The 27,806-nt window shown below is 39.0% G+C and overlaps 1 protein-coding gene and 1 pseudogene across 1 annotated transcript in view; one reads left to right on the top strand and one right to left on the bottom strand.

Annotated features, from left to right (window-relative positions):
* The window catches only part of LOC115224465 (putative methyltransferase C9orf114 homolog), a 30,352-nt gene extending 4,050 nt beyond the window's left edge, over nucleotides 1–26,302 (top strand). The window contains exons 3-12 of the mRNA XM_036500729.1: nucleotides 1,979–2,012; nucleotides 7,457–7,579; nucleotides 8,520–8,608; nucleotides 10,395–10,465; nucleotides 11,866–11,990; nucleotides 13,657–13,787; nucleotides 15,014–15,083; nucleotides 19,555–19,756; nucleotides 22,384–22,531; nucleotides 26,040–26,302. Of these exons, the coding sequence (XP_036356622.1) occupies nucleotides 1,979–2,012; nucleotides 7,457–7,579; nucleotides 8,520–8,608; nucleotides 10,395–10,465; nucleotides 11,866–11,990; nucleotides 13,657–13,787; nucleotides 15,014–15,083; nucleotides 19,555–19,756; nucleotides 22,384–22,531; nucleotides 26,040–26,099 (1,053 nt within the window). The 3' untranslated portion in view covers nucleotides 26,100–26,302. The remainder of the gene's footprint in view (nucleotides 1–1,978; nucleotides 2,013–7,456; nucleotides 7,580–8,519; nucleotides 8,609–10,394; nucleotides 10,466–11,865; nucleotides 11,991–13,656; nucleotides 13,788–15,013; nucleotides 15,084–19,554; nucleotides 19,757–22,383; nucleotides 22,532–26,039) is intronic.
* Nucleotides 10,936–11,013, bottom strand: LOC115208845 (annotated as a pseudogene).
* Nucleotides 26,303–27,806: the final 1,504 nt, after the last annotated feature.

Below are 27,806 nucleotides of genomic sequence, written 5' to 3'. Positions count from 1 at the left end.
CCAGTTATTCATTCCCTAGTGTTGTCTTTGCAAACAACTTGCACATGCAAGTGCTACCAGTCAAAAACTCCGCATACCGGAAGCCAGCAAGTGTATGGGGTCATCAGGAGAGAATGCGCGCTGTTTCGGGGACTACCTCTCGACGGCATCAATGCACCTCCCCCTCTCACTGATATGAGGGCCCGCTTGCTAGATCAGCTGGTTATCAAATAAAGCTCAATATTCTTCTAGCCATCGCTCATTGTCTCTTATTGTGTGGCAATCTCGCAATTGAGTGTTATATATGGGTGGGGGTAAAAAGTGGTTTACCCTTAATTTATACGGCACAAGGAAATGGAGGGGATACAAAAACGACATACATCAGCCAGTAGACATTCTAGTATGTCTACTGGCTGATGTAGTTTTTGTATCCTCTCCATTTTCTTATTTGCTATATATATATATATATAAATGTGGTTGAAATTTATAGGAAAACAAAAGACGATTACAAGTGTATGAATAACAAGTAAGTGTATTAGTTTGATACTTGGGAAAAATGGAAAAGTCTTTTATGTTTCGAGCCTACGCTCTTCAACAGAAAGAAATAAGAGAAAATAAACAGAGAATGAAAAAGACTTGTAGATTTCAGCGGTCCAACATGGTAACATATATATATACATATATATGTAAAAAGCACCATTCGAGTCTGATCGTTTTAGGTAAAATTATATTAATGTGTCCATCTGTTTTAATTTAATTAAATTCTGTGTCTTTATGCAGCTGAGGATTGCTCTGCATTTAAATTGATATAATGATTGCATTGTTCAATTAAATGGAGTTGCTTGAAACGATCGTACTACATTACCTCTGGATATCCTTGTTGCTTATTTTGATTTTAATCACCTTATTTTGAAATTGTATGCATAATACCATACTAAATTCTGGTGCCTCAACATAAGTACCATATTCATCTGAATATATATATATATATATATGGCGGCATAATGCACCCTTTATTCCTTCGGAATTAGGAATATGCAGCCTTCGAAACATGTCGAGAGTAAAGGAATTTTGTTAAAATCGTCGTTCGACTCCATTCTTTCATTTATTCATAGTTAAAAAAAACACACAAATTTACACACGAGAACACGGGATCCCTGCCCTTGGCATATAGCTTCAACCGTGTTTTCTGACGTGAATTTGCTACCCAGGTATTGGTTAACCGAATTATCCATACTAGGATAATTCATTCACCTTCTTAAATATATATATATATATATAAATATAAATATATATATATACATGTTGGGGCAAGCGAAATCGAAATCGAATTGAACCAGCCAGGATCCCTGGTCTGGTGGTACGTAAAAAGCACTATCCGACTCGTGGCCGATGCCAGCACCGCCTCGACTGGCTTCCGTGCCGGTGGCACATAAAATACACCAATCTGACCGTGGCCGTTGCCAGCCCCGCCTGGCACCTGTGCAGGTGGCACGTAAAAAGCACCCACTACACTCACGGAGTGGTTGGCGTTAGGAAGGGCATCCAGCTGTAGAAACATTGCCAAATTAGACTGGAGCCTGGTGCAGCCTTCTGGCTTCCCAGAACCCCGGTCGAACCGTCCAACCCATGCTAGCATGGAGAACGGACGTTAAACGACGATGATGATGATGATGATACATATGTATGTGTGTATATGTATGTAATTGGGCAAAGGTTTAAAAGAAATATGTAGCTAATAATAAGTTATGTAGGTGTTAATCAACATAAAACTTGAGTGTTCTCTTTCATTTTTAAAAGACTTTCTCTTTTACAAGAAGTTCCCTCATCCTGCTGCCACACCTTCATTTTTCGTAAAACATTTCGATGAAATTCTATCAAATTTCTTTCAAAAAGTAGCTGTGTGTCTAATTAAAAAAAAAAGAAAAAAATCTATATTTTTGTATGAAAAACTTTTTGGGGGTGTAAAAAAAATTGAACTTTTTCTTTTTATTTGTAGCTACAGGAAGCAATGAAGCAGAAAAGGGAAGAAAGTAAGCAAAATTTCTTCTAATATTGAAATAATTCTTCTAGCGTTTGATTTGACCAAAGCAAATACCGAAGACAAAGCATTCCATGTTCATTATTACCCTGCAAGGAATATTCTTGTTATCCTTTCCACATGATTAAACACAGAACAAACTTTGAAGTATAATTGTAAATATGTACATCATCATCATCATCATTTAACATCCGCTTCCCATGCTGGCATGGGTCGGACGATTTGACTGAGGGCTGGCAAACCAGATGGCTGCACTAGGCTCCAATCTGATCTGGCAGAGTTTCTACAGCTGGATGCCCTTCCTAATGCCAACCACTCTGAGAGTGTAGTGGGTGCTTTTACGTGCAAGTTTGGTGGTACTGGCAATGGCCACGCTCAAAAGGTGTTTTTTTACGTGCCACCTGCACAGTAGTCAGTCCAGCTGTACTGGCAACGACCTCACTCGCATATAAATACTGACATTACGCCACACTGGTGTTGGTGCCACATTAAAAAGCACCCTGTACACTCTGTATAGTGGTTGGCATTAGGATGGGTATCTTCCTGTAGAAACCTTTTCAAGACTGACTGTGGAACCTGGTGTGGCTCCTGACCTTGCCAGTTCCTGTCATACCATCCAACCCATGACAGCATGGAAAACAGACGTTAAATGATGATGATATAAATACTGAAATCCCCTTCCACCAATTTAAAAAAAAGACATATCTGAAGATCACATGCCTGGGTCTCAGCTTGTGTGTGGCCGTTACCCAATATTTCAAAATGAATGAACATGAAAACGTCCAACCTTAAAAGCTTTAAGTGGGTTTTTTTACAATCAAGTCATCATCATCGTTTAACGTCCACTTTCCATGCTGGTATGGGTTGGACGGTTCGACTGGGGTATGGGAAGCCCGTAGGCTGCACCAGGCCCCACTCTGATCTAGCAGTGTTTCTACAGCTGGATGCCCTTCCTAACACCAACCACTCTAAGAGTGTAGTGGGTGCTTTTTATGTGCCACCGGCACAGGGGCCAGAGGAGCTGGCATTGACCACGATCGGATGGTGCTTTTTACGTGCCACTGGCACGGAAGCCAGTCAAAGCAGCACTGGCATCGACTACATTCGGCTGGTGCTTTTTACATGCTCCCGAGACGGGGTTCACTGTGTCAAGTGTAGTTTGATAAAGTTGTTTTTTTTTGTAACATACAGGGATACATTTATTTTGCTTCATATGTTTATTCCATTTATTCCATTTATTTAGTTCCATTTTTGAAGCACGGGGTAATCACTGTGTTTACTTGCATACAATTTTATAACTACATTCTGTTGTTTATATTTAGTCATGTCCAAAGGAGTTGATCAAAGATAAATGATATTCAATGGAAGTGTGAGGTAGAATAATAATGAAAAAATAGATAAAAACACTGACAAGCTGTTTGCTCAAACTGGATATGTATGTATATATGTATATATATATATATATATATATATATATATATAAAGGATTACAAAAAATGGGACAAGAACACAAAACATCCAGACAGTTAGGTGATATAAGAATGGGACAACAAAACATCCAGACAGTTAGATGATATAAAAAAAGGGACAACAAAACATCCTGACAGACGATACAAAAAAAGGGATGAGAAAAAATGACGGGTCATTTGGAGTTTTCTTTCCTCAGTCGAGTTCCAGATTATCTTTGCAATTTCAGCTGCTTATGTGTATGTGTGTGTGTGTGTATATATATATATATATATAAATATATATATGCATGCATGTATGTATGTATATAAAAGTGGTGAAGACTGAAATCCTTCAAAGGGATGTCAAACATACAATTCTGCCGGTACTGTCCAAGTAAAGAATATATATAAAAATATATACATATAAATACAATTTGTAGAATGTATATTGGTTCTGTACCAACCTGGATTATGAATTAAAGTTCGTCTACACTTACAATTTTTTCCTTTTCTTATATTCATATATATATATATATGTATAGAGAGAGAGGTTATGAGAGGTAATGGTGTCAATAAGACCCAAAGGTATCGGGTAATACTGAGTAAGTGCTATGGTTAGACCATAGTTAAGCTCCAAATACTATTGGAATTTACTCATAAGATATTGGAATCTTATATGTATACCATTCTGCCTAAATAATGGATCTACAAATGCAATATCCCTGCATATCTCACATCTATTTTCATTGCTCCACTTCACTCTCTATTTTGTATCTTATCTAAATTAACTATTGCTTAACCATTTTCTCAGACCATCTCCGATGAAGGGGTATAATAAATATCCTGGAAACAGCTGTAAGACCTATTTATAAATGTTCTAATATCTTCACAGCCTTGGTTCTTAGTCTCATTCTGAAAAAAAAATTATACTCGACTGAGGAAAGAAAACTCCAAATGACCCGTCATTTTTTCTCATCCCTTTTTTTGTATCGTCTGTCAGGATGTTTTGTTGTCCCTTTTTTTATATCATCTAACTGTCTGGATGTTTTGTTGTCCCATTCTTATATCACCTAACTGTCTGGATGTTTTGTGTTCTTGTCCCATTTTTTGTAATCCTACATAGGCGTAGGAGTGGCTGTGTGGTAAGTAGCTTGCTAACCAACCACATGGTTCCGGGTTCAGTCCCACTGCGTGGCATCTTGGGCAAGTGTCTTCTGCTATAGCCCTGGGCCGACCAATGCCTTGTGAGTAGATTTGGTAGACGGAAACTGAAAGAAGCCTGTCGTATATATATGTATATATGTGTATGTGTGTGTTTGTCCCCGTAGCATTGCTTGACAACCGATGCTGGTGTGTTTACGTCCCCGTCACTTAGCGGTTCGGCAAAAGAGACCGATAGAATAAGTACTGGGCTTACAAAGAATAAGTCCCAGGGTCGATTTGCTCGACTAAAAAGGCGGTGCTCCAGCATGGCCGCAGTCAAATGACTGAAACAAGTAAAAGAGAGTAAAGAGTATATATATATTTACTTGCATACAATTTTATAACAATATTCTGTTGTTTATATTTAGTCATGTCCAAAGTAGTTGATGAAAAATAAATGATATTCAATGGAAGTGTGAGGTAGAATAATAATGAAAAAATAGATAAAAACACTTACAAGCTGCTTGTTCAAACTGGATATGTATATATCTTTATATATAAAAGTGAGGTTGTGTGCTGTCTGTCTCCTACGATTTAGATTCCTAACTACTCCCACATATTGTGGTGCAGTTTAACCAAAACTGGGTATCTTATAGTCGTGATTCATATCGAGCCCTTCTGGGTATTAGCGCGCATCTACGATGAGTCTACGATTTAAAAAAAATTTACCATTAATTTTTCCCATTTTTAATGCATTTTTGGTATATATAAGGGAAGTAACTCTCTAAAAATTTATTATTAAATGTCAGAACGTAACAAGCTACAGTAATACTCCCCTTTGTGGTTAGCCATATTGAGATGGCTATTATACTTTACATCTCTAAAAATGCTTATATAGTTATTTCCCTTACAAACTCGAGCAACGCTAGCGATACTGCTAGTATATATATAAAAAGGATTACAAAAAATAGGACAAGAATGCAAAACATCCAGACAGTTAGATGATATAAAAAAGGGACAACAAAACATCCAGACAGTTAGATGATATGTATATATAGCTTCATTGATTTTATATGAATGTATCCACATATTCCACAACATTGATATCATAATTGTCTTTTCTTCGTTCATGGAGAGTTGTAGTTGGATGTCAGACTTGTAGCTTAAGGCCCAGGGGTTTGCATTGTATTACTGGTGTTGTGTGTATATATGTTCAGTATCATCATCATCATCATCAAGTATTGAACTGGCTGCGTGTATATTATTAGAAGAATTCTTACAAAGAAGAAGAATAAATTTAAGAACTATATATTTACTACATGAAAATATATTTTATTCATTGGTTGTTCATGAAATATAATCAAAATGTAGAATTTAGTTGAATGAAGTAATCTATGCAAGGAAGTTCAGAAATGCAGAAATAACAGCTAAGTGGTGGTTTTCAGTCACGTAGCGTAGAGAAATAGATGGACACAGCAACGATATGAATGGCTCTAAGTCTAAGAAGTGAAGAGCAGGGTTAGCAAGCTGTTTTTATTAATGGAATGCTAGACGTTCTAGAAACTTCTAATAGAAATGCAAAGCTTCTTGAATAATTAAGAAATACTTCGCATGGAGTAGAATCTTCGGAGAGACTTATTAAAGGGAGATTACTCTATAAAGTTTCTTGCTAGATAGATTATTCCACTATTTTAGCTACAGACCACAGACTACTCTGCTGGTTTTGTGCTGACACAAACACTAACCCAATCTACCCCATCTTAAAATAGATATCATGAAGAATTACAATTTTCTGCTGAAGGTGGTAACTATTCTAAGAGTAATGAGTGCCCTGTTAGCTTACAGGGCTGATTTAGAATGTGGAATGAGTTTCACGAGATTGATGATCCAAGAAGTAATCCATCAAATGTATTGAATTCCATCTTTATGTTGTTGTTTCTATCTTCCTCTATCTGCGGTGCCATAGATAATCTGTTGTCTTACCTTTATACCAACTCTAGTGAGGTGTTTTTCAAAGTACAGGCGTTTGGATATGGAATCTTATGGTTTGCAAAATGTTTTAACTTTTCTCAATGTTTCTGCTGTTACATGTCACAGGTGAGCAATCTGTTAATATACCTGTTCTCCTGTGTAATGGCAGCTTGAAAATCCAACTCTTCATCGATCAACTCCTACAATCTTAAGTAGAGAAAGCTTATCCCATCTCTTTGAAATTCAAACTCGTTTGAGCTCTAATAGGGGTCATTGACACCAGCCTGAGGCTATCACTGCTTACCTCAGAGTTTCAGTAAAGAAACAGAACAACAGATTAAAAGTCAAATAATGTGGCGATTTACTCACTAATTTTCAATGTCCCATCAATGCTTTTATTAAACCTTTCCTTAGAATCATTATTTTTACATGCCTTTCTGTTAGATTTGAATATCTGCTACCTGAGGTAGGAGGCCTTACTGAGACAGACAAACAAAAAAATTTCTGACTGTTGATGTATCATCATATGTCTATTTTCCATGCTGGCATGGGTTGGATGACCTGATGAGCTGACAAGCAAGAGGGCTGCACCAGGCTCCTGTCGTTCATTTTCACATGGTTTCTATGTCTGGATACCCTTCCTAACATTTTTAAAGAGTGTACTGGGTGCTTTTTATGTGACGCTAGCACAGGTGCTTTTTTAAGTGGTATCAGTACCTGCAGGGTCGTCACACAGCTTGCCAGACAAGAAAATCTCAACTGGGAGAAGTGCTGTGTCCCAGGTGAGAGGTTGGAGTATGAGAGATAATCTGAATGCCATTACGACTAATTCTTTTGTTTTTTTTTATGTTTGTTTTCCTTTTTGTATTTTTAGATGAACCGAAGGAAAAAGAATTACTGGAAAAAATGAAAACACAAGAAAAAACAACAAAGAAAGCTACAGAATCAGAAGAATTAAATACAAATACCAAAAATAAAGAAAAAAATGATGGCAAAGGTTGTAGAATTAAAACTACTAAAATGATCTGTTGCTGAAACTTTATATTCTTGCTGTTATTTTTGAGTAGGTTCAGCATTTCTTGGCTTGATTTTTGGTACAGATGCTATTGATCAAGAAAAAGAAGTTTAATGATTTTTTGTAATGGTCATTATAAATCATTCTCTAAAATGTTATATTGAAAACATGCAATCTTCAAATTTAAAAGTAGCGAGAAATTTTTTGTAAAAGATTTCGATGCTACATTTAGTTTAAAAGTTTTGCTGAATCATCATCATCATCATCTAGCGTCCGTTTTCCATGCTAGCATGGGTTGGACGGTTCAACTGGGGTCTGTGAAGCTGGAAGGCTTCATCAGGCCCAGTCAGATCTGGCAGTGTTTCTACGGCTGGATGCCCTTCCTAACGCCAACCACTTTGTGAGTGTAGTGGGTGCTTTTTACGTGCCACCCGCACAGGTGCCAGACAGAGCTGGCAAATGGCCACGAACGGATGGTGCTTTTACGTGTCACCGGCATGGGGGCCAGGCGAGGCTGGCAACGGACACGAACGGATGGTGCTGAATCTCATTGTTTATTCCGTCTTTCATATTTTTTTTTAATATTTGGTGTTGATTTGTTTTAGAATTTAATTTTTTAATGTGTTTTACCTTGTTGCCATGATAATTATAAATTTGGTCATTTTGTAAACTGAACAGATGTTTTGTAAGAAGTTATTATTAACCTCGTCCAACCCATGCCAGCAAACTCTTTTCAAATGTGTCATCATCTTCATCATTTAATGTTCATTTCCCTTGCTGGCATGGATTGGACAAAAATTATATTCCCATGATGAGAATTGAACCCAGGTTGCTAGGGTGAAAGCCAACTATCCTAATCCCTACACCATATGCAATTGTATGTGTGTGAGCTATAATTATTTCTTTGTTTTACTTTTTGCAGGCCGGTCATATACTCTGACCATTGCTTTGCCTGGATCAATTTTGGATAATGCCCAGGCTGCCGTTCTTCGGACATATTTAGTTGGCCAGGTAGGACAAATCTATGAAATATAAAAATTAAATTGGAAAAAAAGAAATATGATTTGTTTAGAAAGAAATATTGGACTGAAGATTCTTTGAAAGACAATATACTATTGTTATTTCTTTTATCGTTTAAGTAAAAGATAAATGAAATAATTGTGGCCATGCTGGGGCATCGCCTTGAAGCATTTTTAGTTGAATGAATTGATTCCGGTATTTAATTTTTAATGCCCAGCACTTATTCTCCATAACAGCTAAGTTATGGACATGTAAACACACAGACACCAGTTGTGAAGTGGGGACACGTGCACACACACACATGCACAGGCACATTTGCAACAAGTGTCTTTCCGTTTCTGTTGACTAAATCTACTCACAAAGCTTTGACCCTTTCGTTACCAACCTGGCTGGAACCGGCCTCTGGCTCTGAGTACAAATGTCTTGTTTTCATAAGTTCTGAATTAAAATCTTCCACCAAACCTTAGTCACAATTTATGTTCCTAACACTAGCTTAATGACAACGAAGTTATTTTACTAAATTCTTTGTTATATTTAAAATTAATTGAAAGAAACACTGAGCATCTCAACAGAAATGTGGTAACGAAAGGGTTAAAATATATAATAGAGGCACAATTCTTAACCCTTTTGATACCAACCCAGCTGAAACTGGCTCTGGCTCTGAAGTACAAATGTCTTGTTTCCATAAGTTTTGAATTAAAATCTTCCACCAAACCTTAGTTGCAATTTATGTTCCTAACACTAGCTGAATGATAACTAAGTTATTTTACTAAATTCTTTGTTATATTTAAAGTAATTGAAAGAAACACAGAGCATCTCAAAATAAATACAGTAATGAAAGGGTATAATAGAGAAACAATTCTTAACCCTTTTGATACCGACTCGGCTGAAACTGGCTCTGGCTCTGAGTACAAATGTCTTGTTTTCATAAGTTCTGAATTAAAATCTTCCACCAAACCTTTAGCTTAATGATAACTAAGTTATTTTAAAGAAACACAGAGTATCTCAACAGAAACGTGGTAACGAAAGGGTTAAAATATATAATAGAGAAACAATTCTTAACCCTTTTGATACCGACTCGGCTGAAACTGGCTCTGAGTTCAAATGTCTTGTTTTCATAAGTTTTGAATTAAAATCTTCCACCAAACCTTAGTCACAATTTATGTTCCTAACATTAGCTTAATGACAACAAAGTTATTTTACTAAATTCTTTGTTATATTTAAATTAATTGAAAGAAACACAGAGCATCTCAAAATAAATACAGTAACGAAAGGGTTAATCTGTAAGCAACAAAAGGTTTCTCCCTCTAAGTGAAGAGCAGATTATATGATGCTTGTGTGTGAAGCGTAATATTGCATGGGGGTGAAACACAGCCATTGAATGCAGAAACTTTGCAAAGGCAGGAAAGAAATTAGGCAAGCTTGATCTGCTGGGGGTGTAATCATCATTATCGTCATCGTATGTCTGCTTTCCATGCTGGCATGGATTGGACAGTTTGACGGGAGCCACGCCAGATTCCATAGTCTATTTTCTACAGTTGGATGCTGTTCTTGCTGCCAGCCACTTTACAGAGTGTACTCGGTGCTATTTTTTTATATGACACCATCACTAGTGCTTTTCATGTGGCACCAGAACACTACGAATAAAGATTCTGCTAGTTATGTACACTCAAGACTTGTAGAATTTGCTGTGATTTATACTATAGAATGTGCACCATCACCAGCATATATTGTGCAACTCTTTTAAATATTTTCATGTACATTGTGTTGATTGCAGGTGGCTCGTGCAGCTGTGATCTTTAATGTTGATGAAATTGTTGTCTTTGATGAAAGAAAACACAGTGACAGGTGAGTTTTATATTCTTAATTATTATTATTATTATTGTCAACCTAATCATTACTGTTATCATTAATTTGATTAGTGATTTGGCATGTAAAAAGCATCTGGCATCGACCATGTTTGGACGGTGCTTTTTACATGCCTCCGGCATGGGAGCCAGACAGGGGGCACTGGCATTGACTACGTTCACATGGTGCATTTTATATCATCATCGTTTAACGTCCATGTTACATGCTGGCATGGGTTGGACGGTTTGACTGAGCACTGGCGAGCCAGGAGGCTGCACTCGGCTCAATCAGACCTGGCAAAGTTTCTACTGCTGCATGCCCCTCCTAACGTCAACCACTCCGAGTGTGTAGTGAGTGCTTTTATGTGCTACCAGCACAAGGGCCAGTCAGTCGGTTCTGGCAATGACCACGCTCAAAGGTGTTTTTACGTGCTACCTGCACGAAGCCAGTCTGGCGGCACTGGCAACGATAAAAATATGGAACACTTCATGAATTTGCGTGTCATCCTTGCGCTGGGGTCATGCTAATCTTCTTAGTATATGTACTGTCACGTTCTCAGTAATGTTGTTTGGAATTCAAGACTAAAAATTTTAATGCATCATTTTAATTCTATGGAGAGGAAGAACCAAAAATGAAATGTTGGTAATCTCTAAGGATGGTGAATTAAAGTAGAAATCCACTTTAATTATATCCCGTGTGAACTGTGTGTTGGCAGACTGTCCACCATTTGCCCATGTTGGAGAGTTACACCAGGCTATAATTGTCTGTCTTGGCTTGTTTTCTATGACTGGCTGCCTTTCCTATGCCAACCACTGTACAGAGTGTACTGGGTACTTCTTATGTGGCACCATAGCCAGTGCTTTTTATGTCGCATCAGCACCAGGGCTTCATATGTGACACCAGCTTGGGTGCTTTACATGTGGCACCAGCACAGGTGTTTTTTATGTACATGGAGATATATATCACCTCACATTAGGTATACACTTTATGTTTCCACACTCTTTCATAAACATTATCATCATCATTGTTTAATGTCTGTTTTCCATGCTAGCATGGGTTGGACGGTTCAACCGGGGTCTGGGAAGCCAGGAGGCTGCACCAGGCTCCAGTCTGATCTGGCAGTGTTTCTACAGCTGGATGCCCTTCCTAACGCCATCCACTCCGTGAGTGTAGTGGGTGCTTTTTACGTGCCACCGGCACGGAAGCCAGTCAGGGTGGCGCTGGCATCGGCCACGTTCGGATGGTGCTTTTTACGTGCCACCGGCACAGGGATCACAACTTGATTCTTACTCTCTAAAAGCCTAGAATAATTTCCTTTCATTTGCAACAAAGGTTTCTGTTAGGATTTTTGTAGCCATACTACAGCAACTCTGCTTATGCGCATTCTGTTTTATCCTTAGAAATGCATCTGGAGGGTTTAAGGCAGATTCCAACCACCTCTTTGGTCGGCTCCTACAGTACCTGGAATGTCCGCAGTATATTCGCAAACAGCTGTTTCCCAGACATAGTGATCTTCAATATGCAGGTGAGATACTCTTTTTACTCTATTACTTGTTTCAGTCTTTTGACTGCGGCCATGCTGGAGCACCGCCTTTTAGTCGAGCACATCGACCCCAGGACTTATTCTTTGTAAGCCTAGTAGTTATTCTATCGGTCTCTTTTGCCGAACCGCTAAGTTACAGGGATGTAAACACACCAGCAACGGTTGTCAAGCAATGTTGGGGGGAAGGGGGACAAACACAGACACAGAAACATATACACATACACGCATATATATATATATATATATATATATATATATATATGATGATGAGATATATATATATATATATATATATATATATACACGACGGGCTTCTTTCAGTTTTCGTCTACCAAATCCACTCACAAGGCTTTGGTCGGACCGAGGCTATAGTAGAAGACACTTGCCCAAGGTGCACGCAGTGGGTCTAAACCCGGAATCATGTGGTTCATAAGCAAGCTACTCACCACACAGCCACTCCTACGCCTATGTTCCCATTTCTTTTATCGTTTTGTTTCATATCCATTTTATCAATGCTTTTCGAGGCATGTTGTAATGGTTTTTTTTTTTGTTTTGTGAATTTAGAGATTTATTTACTGGTGAAGCAATTGTTGTTGGTGTTGTTGTTATAGCTTTCAGTCTTCCTTAATTGGAGTCCAAGCTTGGCTGTGAGGTTAACGAGTTTCCTGTGTCGCCACAGGGTTCTAGTTTCAATCAAACCCTGCAGGACCTTGGACCAATGCCTTCTATCTTAGTCTATCAATTGACTCAAGCTATGTAAGCGTATTTTAAGAGACAGAAACTGTGTGGAAGCCTCTACTTTGGTCTGAGGGTATCAAAACCTTCTCAGTTAATGGAAGTTTTAAAGTACTTTTTGCTAGTAGAGGAAGAACCCAAAATGCCATCTTCTTTATCTCTTATTCACCCTTAAAGGGTTTCATTGATACTCAGTATTTATTTTTTACTTATTCTATCAGTCTCTTTAGCTGAAGCACTAAGTTATGAGGGCTGTAAACAGATAAATTGAAATATTGAAAGTTAAATTTATCTTCATCACCTTAAGTCCACTTTCCATGCTGGCATGAGCTGGATGGTTTGACTGAAAACTGGGGTCTGATTCAAGTTCCAATCTGATTTGGCAAAGTTTTTACAGCTGAGTGCCTTTCCTAATGCCAACCGCTCTCAGAGTGTAATGGGTGTTTTTTATGTGCCACCAGCTCAATACAACGACAGTAATTTAAATACAAGCTATTGACCCAGGGGTTTAACAGAAGGGCTGCATTAAGATTACCGCGTCGCCTTACTAGCACGTGTGCTGGTGGCACGTGAAACATTCAAGCAAGGTCGTTGCCAGTGCTGCTGGACTGGCTCCTGTGCAGGTGGCACATGAAAAGCACCATTTGGGCGTGGCCGTTGCCAGTACCACCAAACTGGCCCTTGTGCTGGTGGAACGTAAAAGCACCCACTACACTCTCGGAGTGGTTGGCGTTAGGAAGGGCATCCAGCTGTAGAAACTCTGCCAGATCAGATTGGAGTCTGGTTTGCCAGACCTCAGCCAAATCGTCCAACCCATGCTAGCATGGAAAGCAGACGTTAAATGATGATGATGATGACTTAATGCAGAGCGCTACATGTGTCATTGCTTCTACCTTCTCTCTTTATTTTCCAGGTGTCTTAAATCCTGTAGCCTCTCCACATCATATGTCTGTTGGTGAAGAGAGTATATATCGAGAAGGGGTAGTTCATAGTGAATCTTCGGAACCTGGCAGAGGCAGTCTGGTGGATGTGGGTCTGAAAAAGGTAATGTTTAGCATCGATTATTCCTATTTTAACATATGGGATGTTTTCGTGAGGAGAAAATATCTTTTGAAAGCTGTGTCGTATCTATTTTACTACAGAAATGCTGTACCTGAAAGGAATAAATGAAATTTGCCGAATGCTTTACCCAGGGGTTTAACAGAAGGGCTGCAGTAAGATTTGAACAGACGATCTTATGATTCGTAGTCCAGCTCCTTAGCTTCACAAGCCTTTTGTATGAGATCAGATTTTCTGCAATGTTTATTTTTGTCATTGTTTTGGGTGCAAAACCAATTGCACTCAAATTTTGTGTGTCCCAATATAAATACCAGTAATATGCTGGTAACAAATCAAGTGACGTTATCTTGAATAAGATGTACATTTAGTTTTCAATGTTCAGTTAAGGAATACCTGTTTCAAGCTAAATGTATATTGCTGACATAATGAATGGTTATTGGAAGCATAATGATCCTTTGTTGGATTATCGCCACCATCATTTGATATCCCTTTTTCCTTGGCATGGTTCCTGCAACTGGATGCCTTTCTTAATGCCAACCACTTCACAGAGTCTGTTGGGTGCTTTTTGTTATTAGTATTGGTGCCGGTGACATGTAAAAAGCACCATTTGAGCATGATTGTTGCCAGCGTCATGATTGAGTGTGATCGTTGCTGGTGGCAAGTGAAAAAGAATATTTGAGCGTGGTTGTTGCCAGTGCCGCCAGACTTGCTCCCATGCAGGTGGCATGTAAAAAACATCTTTTGAGCATGGTCGTTGCTAGAACTGCTTGACTGGCCCTCATGCCAGTGGCACGTAAAAAGCACCCACTGCACTCTTGGAGTGGTTGGCGTTAGGAAGGGCATCCAGCTGTAGAAACTTCGCCAGGTCAGATTGGAGCCTTGTGCAGGCTTCTGGCTCTCCAGACCTCATGGAAAGCGGACATTAAATGATGATGATGACTAAGTACCTGTGAGACAAGACTCCTCAACTGAGTGGGGTGTAGTATTGAGGGATATGAAAGTAAGATAAAGGAACAGGTGCTGGTGTCCCTTACATGGCCTGCCCGTTTAGAGAGATGGATGTGAGAATACAAAGAGAATAGGATAAAGGGACAGAAAAAGTGGGTGGATGGGTAAATGTGCTGGAGTGAGAAGTGTAACAGATGATGAGGGATGAACTCCTGAAACCAGATTTTTTCAGTTCTTTCAGAAAATCTTTCTTTCTTTTTCAGAAAGTTCTTGTAGACCAAACCATTCCCAGTGGACAGCGTGTAACTGTGAAATTAAATACCGTACGTTCCAGTGAGTATATGTAATATACCAGTAAATGGATATAATTCCACTCACTCCTCTGCTCAGTAGCCATTGTTGTTACTCTCATTGTGTTACTGAGAACCACAAAGGAGGAGTTAAGTTCCTGGCAAGCTTAATCCAGGACTGGGTTTCAATTCTTGATGAAGGAAAAAAAAAATCCAATTTTCTTAGCTTCTCTTGTTTATTTTTGAAAAAAGCGTAAGACAGCCAAATGTCTCCGATGTTGTTGCTGATATTCACAGAAACTATATGGTTGTCAAAGCTTCATATTTCTTGTTCTCTACAATCTCAGACTTAGAGTATGGATAGCATTTGGCAGAAGTGAACTGAATATTGGGTCATCTCATAAATAATGCATTTATACTTTTATTTTTCAAAATTAAGATAAACAAAGTTATTTTTTAATCTAAAATATACTCTCCTTTATTTTCTGTAATGCTCTTCTATCTATCTGTTAAACTTGAAAGGCCCCTCTTCCAAAATTCACTTGTCCGTGATGAAAAATACTCCTCCAGTACTGTTCTGACCTTGTCAACAGAATTCACATTTTTTCTGTCCAAATGATTTTGAAGACAGCTGAATAAATGATAATCAGATGGGGTAATGTCCGGTGAATATGGTGTTTGGGGCATCGTTTCCTATTCAAACTGCTCCAGCCTTTGGAATGTCATCCTCGCTGTATGTGGTCGAACATTATCCTGATGAAAGAACACCTTTTGTCTTGAAACCAAAGATAATTGTTTTTCTTGTTGTGCTGGTGTCGATGAATGGTTGAATGACCAAATCCAAGCTTCTCTGCTAGTTCCTCAACAGTTATGATGGGATTTTGTTCCTCCAGGACTTATTCTTTGTAAACCTAGTACTTATTTTATCGGGTCCTTTTGCCGAACTGCTAAGTTACAAGGATGTAAACACACCATCATTGGTTGTCAAGCAATGGTGGGGGACAAACACAGACACAAACATTAAACATACATATATATATACAACAGGTTTCTTTCAGTTTCCATCTACCAAATCCACTCACAAGGCTTTGGTCGGCCTGAGGCTATAGTAGAAGACACTTGCCCAAGGTGCCACACAATGGGACTGAACCCAGAACCATGTGGTTGGGAAGTAAGCTTCTTACCATACAACCACTCCTGCACCTATAATTAAATATTATTTGAAATTGCATAAAAGAATTGTTAAAATATTGTGTTTTATAGAAGTATAAACAGTTTATTGCACACAGTTTTTAACAACGATTCTTAATCCCCCCACTCCCCAAGGTCATATGGACCCTAGTTGAGTCCCATTGGTTTAGTTCCTGACTAATGTGAATACCTTGTCATATTTGATTCTGCCCCTTTGTGTTCTTTATTGAAATGCTGTTGGAATTGAATTAAAAGGGTAACATTTTATTTATCTGGGGTTGATAAAATAAAGGACCACTCAACTGATGGGGCGAGTAATGGCTTTGGGTTCGAGTCAGACATGATTGTTGTTCTCTTTGAGAGCAGGTAAATCACTAAGGTATACTGGAGGCGCTCTTAAGCATCTGAATTTCAAAATTTTGCTGTTATCAATTACTGTACAAGCCAAGTTTTGCTTTTGTCCAAAGAAGATAAATAAAGTACATACCAGTGATATACTAGGTCAATTCAATGAATTATAGTCTCTTGTGTCCCAAACAGGGTTTACTGTTAGAAACTTTCTTGTTCCTGGCCACTTGACCATGAAGAGAAAAAAATAGAACTTGTTTTCTGCTTGACGGGCGAACCGGAGCAAGCAGAGTTATCTACCTTGCCCAGCTACACTAAGATAAGCGATTATATTGCTGACTGTTACAGAAACATCCGACCAGACGGTGTACTCACCGCCGGGCATCTACCATACTCTGAACGCTTTGCATCCCTGGGCATGGACACATCAAAGCTCTGATGTCTGGCAACAGACTTGGCAGACACCCACGAGATTATCCATAATCTTTCCATCGACAACCTTGGCCACTCTTTTGAATTCCATATGACTAACGCTTGTGGACATGTTTAAAGAATCAAGAAGCAACACAGACCCCATGACTTTCAGGAACATCTTCAGAATTTCTAAAGCATGGAATAAACTACCCCCAACAGTTGTTAGCTGTTGCTTCTTGAAATTTATGAACAGTATGCTTCCTTGAGATTCACCAACACTACACCTGATTTTCTCCTCTCCATACACACGCAAGCATGTATCTGACTCATACACTGTTCGCTTTCCAGACATTTTTACATTACTGCATATGCTTTATACGCACTTTTGACAAGTTGTGGTGCACCTGAGCACTGTATGCAATAATTTCATTATTATTATAGTATGCCTGATGCTAACCCCACTCTTTATTTTAAATGACTCATTCACTGTTCACTTATGGTGCATTTATTCTCTGTACCATTCAGGCCCTTTTTGGCTACTTTTTATGATGAATAGCGCTGCACCTGAGTATTGTATGCAATAAATTCATTCTTATTACTCTTACAAAAGTGGTGAGCTGGCAAAACCATTAGCACACCAGGAGAAATGCTTAGCAGCATTTTGTCTGTCTTCAGGTCCCAGTTCAAAGTGTCTTGTGTCTTTAGTAGAAAGGATTATTATTATTATTGTTATTATTATTATTATTCATCGTTTAACATCCATTTTCCATGCTGACATGCGTTTGATGGTTTGACTGGGGTCTGGAAAGCCATGGAGGCTGCACCAGGCACCAGTCTGATCTGGCAATGTTTCTACAGCTGGATGACCTTCCTAATGCCAACCATTCTGAGAGTGTAGTGGGTGCTTTTCACGTGATACTGGCACGGGAGCCAGTCAAGGCGGTGCTGGCATTGGCCATGTTTGGATGGTGCTTTTTATGTGGCATGGCACAGAAGCCCTTGAGGCAAGGGGGCTGGCATCGACCACATCCAGATGGTGCTTTTTATGTGCCACCAGCACAGAGACCACAACCACAATTTCTATTTGATTGTAATATGATTTGATGTTGATGTACTTGACTCAATAGGTCTCCTCAAGCACGGCATGTTACCCTATAATCCAAGGTACTTTTTGAGTGGGCTGGTTATATTAAGGATTGTTATTATTCTTACAAGATTTCCATTGCTTGATGTAATTTGTTGCAACACTATAACACGGTGCCAGGAAAGATACCTTGGAATGACGCCCCCCCCTCATTACACCTCATTTTAGGGATGAAGCTTTAGAATTTTCAGGAAATACTGGATAAAAGTTACAACATTCATTCCTTTTCCCAGGAAAAAGGGCAGTAGTCACTTTTCAGCCTGGAATTAAAATTGCCGATTCAGCTGGCCAGAGCTTTACACTAATGTATTACAGTTCTAATTGAATACAGATATAAATATTAGTACAGTGGTTAAGAGTGCAGGCTACTGACCCCAAGATTCTGAGTTCAATTCCAGGCAGTGACTTTAATAATAATAATAATAATAATAGTGATAACAACAACATCGGAAAAATACCATAGCAATGAGGGTTTGAAATTACCCCAGGACACCTGATGAAAGCTGGAGAGTTTATCAGCTGAAACGTGTTAACAACAAAAGATGAGGAAAAATGTCCGTTAAATGTAAATGATGCACATAATTCCTCATCTCTTAAATATAGAACTGAATAATAATAATAACATCAAAAATTACCTTGGAAATGAGAACCAATGTTCGAAATTTCCCCAGATACCTGATGAAGGCTGGAGGGTATATCAGCCGAAACGTTAATATCCGTCAAATGTAAATAATGTACATAATTCCTCATCTCTTAAATATAGAACTGAATAATAATAATAATAATAATAACATCGAAAAATACCTTAGGAATGAGAACCTAGGTTTGAGATTTCCCCAAGACATCTGATGAAGGTTGGAGCTGAAACGTTAATATCCGTCAAATGTAAATAATGTACATAATTCTTCATCTCTTAAATATAGAACTGAATAATAATAATAATAATAATATAATAATAATAATAACATCGAAAAATACCTTAGGAATGAGAACCTAGGTTTGAAATTTCCCCAAGACATCTGATGAAGGTTTGAGATTTCCCCAAGACATCTGATGAAGGTTGGAGCTGAAACGTTAATATCCGTCAAATGTAAATAATGTACATAATTCTTCATCTCTTAAATATAGAACTGAATAATAATAATAATAATAATAATAATAATAACATCGAAAAATACCTTAGGAATGAGAACCCAGGTTCGAAATTTCCCCAAGACACCAGATGAAGGCTGGAGTGTATATCAGCCGAAACGTGTTAATAACAAACAAGACGAGGACAAATATCTGTCAAATGTAAATAATGATTCCTTATTTCTGAATTGGCTTTGGTAATATCCTTTCCCATAAAATATAAATATTAGTGTCAAGACAAATAATACAGATTGATGATTGTAAATCCTTACGTATACTTTTTCAGAAACGAACATTCTGAAGGGCACAGCCGTTTCTTTCTCAACTCCCCGTACAGAAGCCGGTATTTATTGGGGTTATACTGTGAGAATGGCTGATAGCTTGAGCTCTGTGATCACTGAGTGTCCTTATGAAGAGGGTTACGACACCATCATTGGAACATCTGATAAAGGAACGAGTGTTGATGAATTGAAGCTAGAAAAATTTAGGTTTGTCTTGTACTTCTTTTTGAAATATAATAACTCTATTATGTGTTATGGGTAGTGAAGATGTGTGGCATAGTGGTTGGGGTATTTGGCTCACATTTATTAGGTTGTGAGTTCAATTCCCAGCAGTGTTTTGTGTCCTTGAGCAAGACACTTTATTTCATTGAGATGTGTGTGGTTACACTGTCCAGTGCAGTTAGTCTTGCTGCCACCAGATAGTATGAAATCCATGGTTTCAGTCCTGTCATTGGACTTGTTCCTCACGGGTTGTAGAGAGTAGAATTGGTAAGGCGATGGACAAAAATACCTTGTGGTATTTGATACTTTTACATTCTGATTTCAAATCCTGGCCTAGGTTAAATTTGTCTTTCATCTTTTGAAGGCCAATAAAAAGTACCTGTCATAAATATCTGCCTCTTAGGCTAAAAACAATTATTTAACTCTTTAGCATTCAGGTGTTTGTAATTAACCGAGCATTCACCTCATGCCTTTGAGATTTCAATGATGTCATCATCATCATCGTTTAACGCCCATTTTCCATGCTGGCATGGGTTGGACTGTTTGACTGAGAGAGCCAGCAGCTGGACCAGGTTCTAATCTGATCTGGCAATGTTTCTACAACTGGATGCCCTTCCTAATGCCAACCACTCCAAGAGTGTAGTCAGTGCTTTTTACGTGCCACCGGCACAGGAGCCAGTCAGGCGGCCCTGGCATCAATCACATTAGGATAGTGCTTTTTATGTGCCACCGGCATGGGGCACTGGCATTGGCCACTTTTGGATGGCACTTTTTACATGCCACCAGCACGGGAGCCGGCCTGGCATTGATTACATTTGGATAATACTTTTTACATGTCACCGGCACAGGAGTCAGTCAGGGGATACTGGCATCAACCACATTCGGATAATGCATTTTATGTGCCACCGGAACAGGAGCCAGTCAGGGGGCACTGGCCATGGCTATGACTTTGGTTTTACTTGACTCAACAGGTCTTCTCAAGCATATCATATCACCCAATGCATCAAGGGTCCTCTTAAATGGGCCGGACATGCAACAGTGACATCGGCCATGGCTGCAATCTCATTTTAGTTGCTGGGTCTTCTCAATCACAACATATCTCCAAAGGTCTTGGTCTCTTGTCATTGCTTCTGTGAGGCTAATTGTTTAATTTTAGAAGGATATATTAGGTTTAGTGCGAGAGGCTGATTTGAACATAAAACAAATTGAAGGGTTGAAGGGTTGCAGAATCCTTTGCATGTCACAAAAACATGCCTTGTGGCATTTGTTGTGGTTCTTTATATTCTGAGTTCGAATCTTGTCAAGCTCTACTTTGTTGATCATCCCCCTGAGGTTGATAAAATAGAGATACCAGTCAAATACTAGGGTTGATATTCACTGATCCCCTTCCTCCCTATTGTGCTAGAGCCCTGTGCCTATTTTAGAAACTATAATTATTATTATTATTATTATATATTATTGTATCAGAGTATTGACCAGACTATCAGATGTTGTTATACATTGCTGGTCACAATGCGCTTCACATTGTTTTACCTCTTGAATGATGCCACCCCACTGGCACGAGCAGCAGGCCAACATTTCCCCTGATTGGAAGGCTAGTCCATTGCAGTTGGGTTGGACTGGAGCAATGCGAAGTGAAGTATTTTGCTCAAGAACACAATGCACCACCCAGTGCAGAAATTGAACCCACAATCTAGCAGTTGTGAGTGCAACACCCTAACCATCAGGCCACAGAGATGATAAAGCCATTCTCTGTCTAGATTCAGAGTTCAAATATCTGAGACCAGAAACTTTAGCTTTCATCCCTCTCTACTTGGTAAAATATATACAAAGGATAGGCTAAAATTGGTTTAACTCACTACATCCATCTCATACGACCATTTAGCTTAACCCTTATGTTACTGTATTTATTTTGAAATGCTCTGTGTTGGCATTAGGAAGGGCGTCCAGCTGTAGGAACACTGCCAGATCAGACTGGAGCCTGGTGCAGCCTCCTGGCTTCCGAGACCCCGGTCGAACCGTCCAACCCATGCTAGCATGGAAAATGGACGTTAAACGATGATGATGATGAACAAAGAATTTAGTAAAATAACTTAGTTATCATTAAGTTAGTGTTAGGAACATAAATTGTGACTAAGGTTTGGTGGAAGATTTTAATTCAAGACTTATGAAAACAAGGTATTTTGCATACTGTCTACTTTCATTCTATAGTTTACTGTAATCACTTGTTATGATGCTAAACCATTCACATTTTTGTCATAAAAATGATACTAGAATGGGTTCAATATTCCTATGAAGCCGAGATTTCACAAATTTTCTTCTAAGAGATTCTACTTTTGCAGTAGAGATCAATGCAGTGTTCCTGACTTACCATTTTAATTATGTTGTACTTCTCCACACCATTGTTAATATATATATACGAAAATCTCATGAGAGAAGTACCTGTTCTTTTCAACACGTCCAGTTTTCTATTTTGATCTAGTTATACAAATTCATATCTAAATACCTATTACAGAAAAAAAAAAAAGAATTATAATTAATATATGACACCATTCCATTATCATTAAGGGAGCTATTATTTTTATTCCTCTTGTTATTTGACTGTCATCTAGGCATGCTTTGGTGGTGTTTGGTGGCTTACAAGGCCTGGAAGCTAGTCTGGAAGCTGACGCCAAATTAACAGTGGATAACCCTAGATACTTATTTCACTATTATTTGAACACCTGTCCAAACCAAGGAAGTCGTACAATACGTACAGAGGTAATTTTTTTCCTTTTATTCTTTCTTTCTTTCTTTTTACCCCCTTCACACAATAACAATCTCCATTCTTGGGGCTTTTATTATCAGACACGGCTCTGAAGGGCCAATTACAGCTTTCTGAAAGGAGTACATTTGAGGGAAATCATTTTATGGGAATCATCATCATCATCGTTTAGCGTCTGCTTTCCATGCTAGCATGGGTTGGACGGTTCAACTGGGGTCTGGGAAGCCAGAAGGCTGCACCAGGCCCAGTTTGATCTAGCAGAGTTTCTACAGCTGGATGCCCTTCCTAACGCCAACCACTCCATGAGTGTAGTGGGTGCTTTTTACGTGCCAGACGAGTCTGGCAAACAACCACAATTGGATGGTGCTTTTTATGTGCCACTGGCACAAGGGCCAGGCGAGGCTGGCAATGGCCACGAATGGATGGTGCTTTTTACGTGCCACTGGCACGAGGCCAGTTGGGGCGGCGCTACAGGTATCAGACGAGTCTGGCAAACGGCATATTATGGGAATATATTTTTAATTTAATTTAATTTATTTGAAGCCTGTCTTTTCAGCTAACTGTATTTCAGAATCAACTTTTTTATAATTGCTTATCTGGTCTTGGTGCCATGTAAAAAGTAGTGCCACATAAAAAGCACTCGTGTCATTGCCATGAAAAGGCACCTGTGCTGGTGTCATGCAAAAGCCTAGTACACTTTGTGAAGTGGTTGGCGTTAGGAAGGACATCTACCTATATAAACTATGCCAAAACAGACAATCGGAATCTGGTGCAGCTCCTGGCCTTGTCAGCTTCAGTCAAACCGTCCAACCCATGCCAGCATGGAAAATGGACATTAAACGATGATGATGATGATGACGATTAAAGAATCTATTGAGATGTTTTGTAGTTGTTTTTATCTCTTTTTTGAAAATATTTCCATCCTTGCTGCTCCTGTTTTGTTTGCAAGTCACAATGGTTTTTTTTAATAATGGTAGAAGGCATAGAAACACAATAATCTTTTTTTTTTTCATTATACTGGTTGAAGGGGGTCAGGGTCCATATCTTGCTTATATTTACCATTTTTTGACGTGGCTTCTACAGCTTGATGCCCTTCCTAATGCCAACCACTTTACAAACTGCACTGTGTGCCTGTGCCATGTAGAAATCACCCAGTGGAGCACTCTGTAAAATGGTTGACATTGGGAAGGGCATCCAGCTGTAGAAGCCAACCCCAAATAGACTATGGGACCCAGTGGAGAGAAAGTACTTTTGATGAAATGTGAAGCTACATTTACTTTTTTTTTTTGCAATAACTTTTCAGTTAGGAACCAACTCTTTGGCATTTCTTCATTTGGCTCCCACACTCTATAATCTGGTAATTTAAGTAAACTAGGTCCTCAACAGTGAAATGTGTAGCAGAGTGCCATCTAGTATGATAGAACACAGAAGTAAGTACATTATTTACATTTGATGGATATTTGTTAACGTGTTTCGGCTGATATACCCTCCAGCCAGGTATCTTGGGGAAACTTCCTAAGGTATTTTTCGATATTATTATTCAAGTCACTGCATGGAATCGAACTCAGAATCTTGGGGTTAGTAGCCTGCGCTCTTAACCACTATGCCAATATGCCTGTGGGCAATTATGGAGTGAATTTTAGGGCTTATAAAGCTAATATTTTCCTATCCTTCCGAGTTTGATTCCAGGCAGTAACCTGAATAATAATAATAATAATAATAACAACAACATTGAAAAAAAAATACCTTAGGAATGAGAACTCAGGTTTGAAATTTCCCCAAGACCCCTGATGAAGGCTGGAGGGTATATCAGCCGAAACGTGTTAACAACAAACAAGATGAGGCCAAATATCTGTCAAACGTAAATAATGTACATAATGTACATAATTCCTCATCTCTAAAATATAGAACTGTACAGAAGTAAGTAGTTGACTGTGAGAGCAATCATGAAGTTTAGTGAAAAACAACCTGGGTGACTCATTGCATGGAGTTGATAGCTAACCCTGTTGACTGCTGGTTGTGGCAGCAAAGACAATGTGTTGAAAACATTAATGGAATTTCCACTTCTGTTTGTAACAAATGGTTTCTTTTTTTTTTTGTGTGTGTGAAAGAAAGTCTGTATGAAGCATGGTGCAGCCTGTTGAGGATGGATGGATGTTGGATGCTGAAGATATGTGGAGGGTAAAGAGAAACGGGATTTGAGCTTGATCCATTTGATGTGTAATGCTAGTTGCCATGAGGGGCTGATCACTAATGTGCTGAGGGTGTGGCTGGGCCGTGCACATCATCATCATCATTTACTGTCTTCCTTCCATTCAGGCATGGGTTCTACATTTTAGTGTCAGGATCTGGCAAGGCCAGGAGCCATACCTGGCTTCATTGGCTGCTTTGGAATGGTTTCTATGGCTAGACCATCATCATTATCGTTTAACGTCCGTTTTCCAAGCTAGCATGGGTTGGACGGTTCGACTGGGGTCTGGGAAGCCAGGGGGCTGTACCAGGCTCCAGTCTGATCTGGCAGTGTTTCTACAGCTGGATGCCCTTCCTAACGCCAACGACTCTGTGAGTGTAGTGGATGCTTTTTATGTGCCACCAGCACCAGTTGCCAGGGGAGGCTGGCAGTGGGCACGATCGGTTGGTGCTTTTTACATGCCACCGGCATGGAAGACAGTCAAGGTGGCGCTGGCATCAGCCACGTTCAGATGGTGCTTTTTATGTGCCACTGGCACAGGTATCACAACTACAATTTCCATTTGATATTTATTTTGATATTGATGTACTTGAAATCAACATCAAAATAAATATCAAATGGAAATTTTTTTATATGCCCTTCCTAATTCCAACCATTTTACAGAGTGGACTAAGTGCTTAAATCTGTTGGCTTGTAATATCAACAATTTCCCATTCTGCTATTGAAGCTGTGCTGTACTCGTTTCACTCAGTGATGTAACTTTTACTTGAAGCTGGTGTAGAATCAATAAAAATAATTAAGTGCCTGGAGTGGTTGGCGTTAGAAAGGGCATCCAGCTGTAGAAACTTTGCCAGATTAGATTGGAGACCTCAGTCAAACCGTCCAACCCATGCCAGCATGGAAAACAGATGTTAAACAATGATAATGATGATGGTGATGATTTGTCAACTATTTTATTGACCTATATTCCTTGAGTAAAATCCACTGAAATATTTGAGTTGAACAAGGTGAATGAGTAAGCACTGCATTCCATAGTAGGATGGAGTTTGTGGCAGACTTTACTGTGATAATGGGGGGGAAAAAAAGTCACCCTTCACTGAATCAGCAAATTAAGCGGGTGATGGGAATAACATGGCAGATGGATGTTAAATGATGATGATGATGATGACTTATAAAAGATGGTTAATAAGTTTTAACGATATAGAAACTGTGTAACTATACACGGTATGCAAGTATTTATATAAACATGAGTTCAACTTTGAACTGACTTTTGTACTACTTCCACTCTTTTTTTTTTTTTTTTTTGGTTTCAGGAAGCCATTCTAATAACGATGTCAGCTTTAAGACCCAAAATAGATCTGGCCCAGAGATGACATTCCTGGAATGAGCAAAGTATTTCTTATGCTGAAGAACTGTTGAACATTTTTTTTGCAATAATGTCTCCTTGAAGCTTATATTTTCTATTCATATATATTTTCATACAACTGTTTTTCAATGATCCTGAATGTGTCGAGTGTAAATTATTTCTGAGCAGATAAATTTGCTAATTCACCAATTTGCAAAGTTAAGAAGGAAAGAAAAAAAAATCCTTTTCATGTACTTCTCATTTCATTTACATAACAAAAGAAATTTTCTTTTTTCTTTATCATCAAAGGTCAACGTTCTGTTGTATTAAACAAAGAAGAATGATGTTATTTTAAATAAAATAAGTGAATTAAACAGACGTGCGTAGTGGCTTTTGATAGTAAAGTGGTGGGTAACTCATCAGATGTCATAAGTTCAAACCTTGCTGGAGCTGGTGCTGTTGTTGTTTAACCCTAATCAATAGTCTTGAGGTTCCAGCCATGGCCATCCAGTCTTGTGATAATACCTAGTATACCTAGGGAAATATTGTTCAAAGTGTATTTCTGTTTTTCAGTTGGTAAGGTGACTTCAGAGTAATTCCAGGCAGGTGGAGCAACCATGTAGAGCAGTGTTTCTTGACCCTTTTTATCCTTGCGTAACCCTTAAAATAAATTACATGTCTCAAGGAACCCCTGCACAAAAAAAAAATTATATACCATATCTATCTCATATTTTTTCTCTTTGGTTCACATGAAAAATGTCATATATATATATATAGGAGTGGCTGTGTGGTAAGTAACTTGCTTACGAACCACATAGTTCCAGGTTCAGTCCCACTGCTTGGCACCTTGGGCAAGTATCTTCTACTATAGCTGACCAAAGCCTTGTGAGTGGATTTGGTAGATGGAAACTGAAAGAAGCTTGTTGTATATATGTATATATATGTATTGAGACTTTTGGAAATATGCTGTGCTTGAGAAGACCTGGCAAGCCAAATGAGACGATAACCTGTGGCCTATGCCAGGAGCGTAACCAGCCCATTTATGCATACCTTTTCCTTCTTTGGTCACTAAACTCTCTTTGCGAAGACCTGTTGAGGCCAGTGAAATCAAATCAAAATCAAATTCAACGACTGGCATCCATGCTAGCGGGGTGCAAAGAACACCATACGAGTGTGATCGTTGATAGAACGACTAACCAGCTTCCGTGCCAGTGGCACATAAAAGGGCACCATTTAAGTATGATCGTTACCAGTGTCGCCTTACTGGCACTTGTGCAATTGCTAGTAGGGTGCCAAGAGCACCATCCGAGCGTGATCGTTACCAGAGCAGCCAACTGACTTCCATGCCCGTGGCACGTAAAAGGGCACCATTCGAGCATGATCATTACCAACGCCGCTTCACTGGCACATGTAAAAAGATTCGAGCAAGGTCATTGCCAGTCCCGCTTGACTGGCCCCCGTGCCGGTGGCACGTAAAATGCACCCACTACACTCTCGGAGTGGTTGGCGTTAGGAAGGGCATCCAGCTGTAGAAACTCTGCCAGATCAAGATTGGAGCCTACTGCAGTCATCTGGTTCGCCAGCCCTCAGTCAAAATCCTCCAAACCATGCTAGCATGGAAAGCGGACGTTAAACAATGATGATGATGATGTATATGTGTGTGTATATGTTTGTGTGTCTGTGTTTGTCCCTCCAACATTGCTTGACAACCGATGCTGGTGTGTTTACGTCCCTG

Source organism: Octopus sinensis, linkage group LG2 (genome assembly GCF_006345805.1).
Source record: "Octopus sinensis linkage group LG2, ASM634580v1, whole genome shotgun sequence".
Taxonomy (NCBI): domain Eukaryota; kingdom Metazoa; phylum Mollusca; class Cephalopoda; order Octopoda; family Octopodidae; genus Octopus; species Octopus sinensis.
This window is presented reverse-complemented; position numbering and strand designations above follow the sequence as displayed.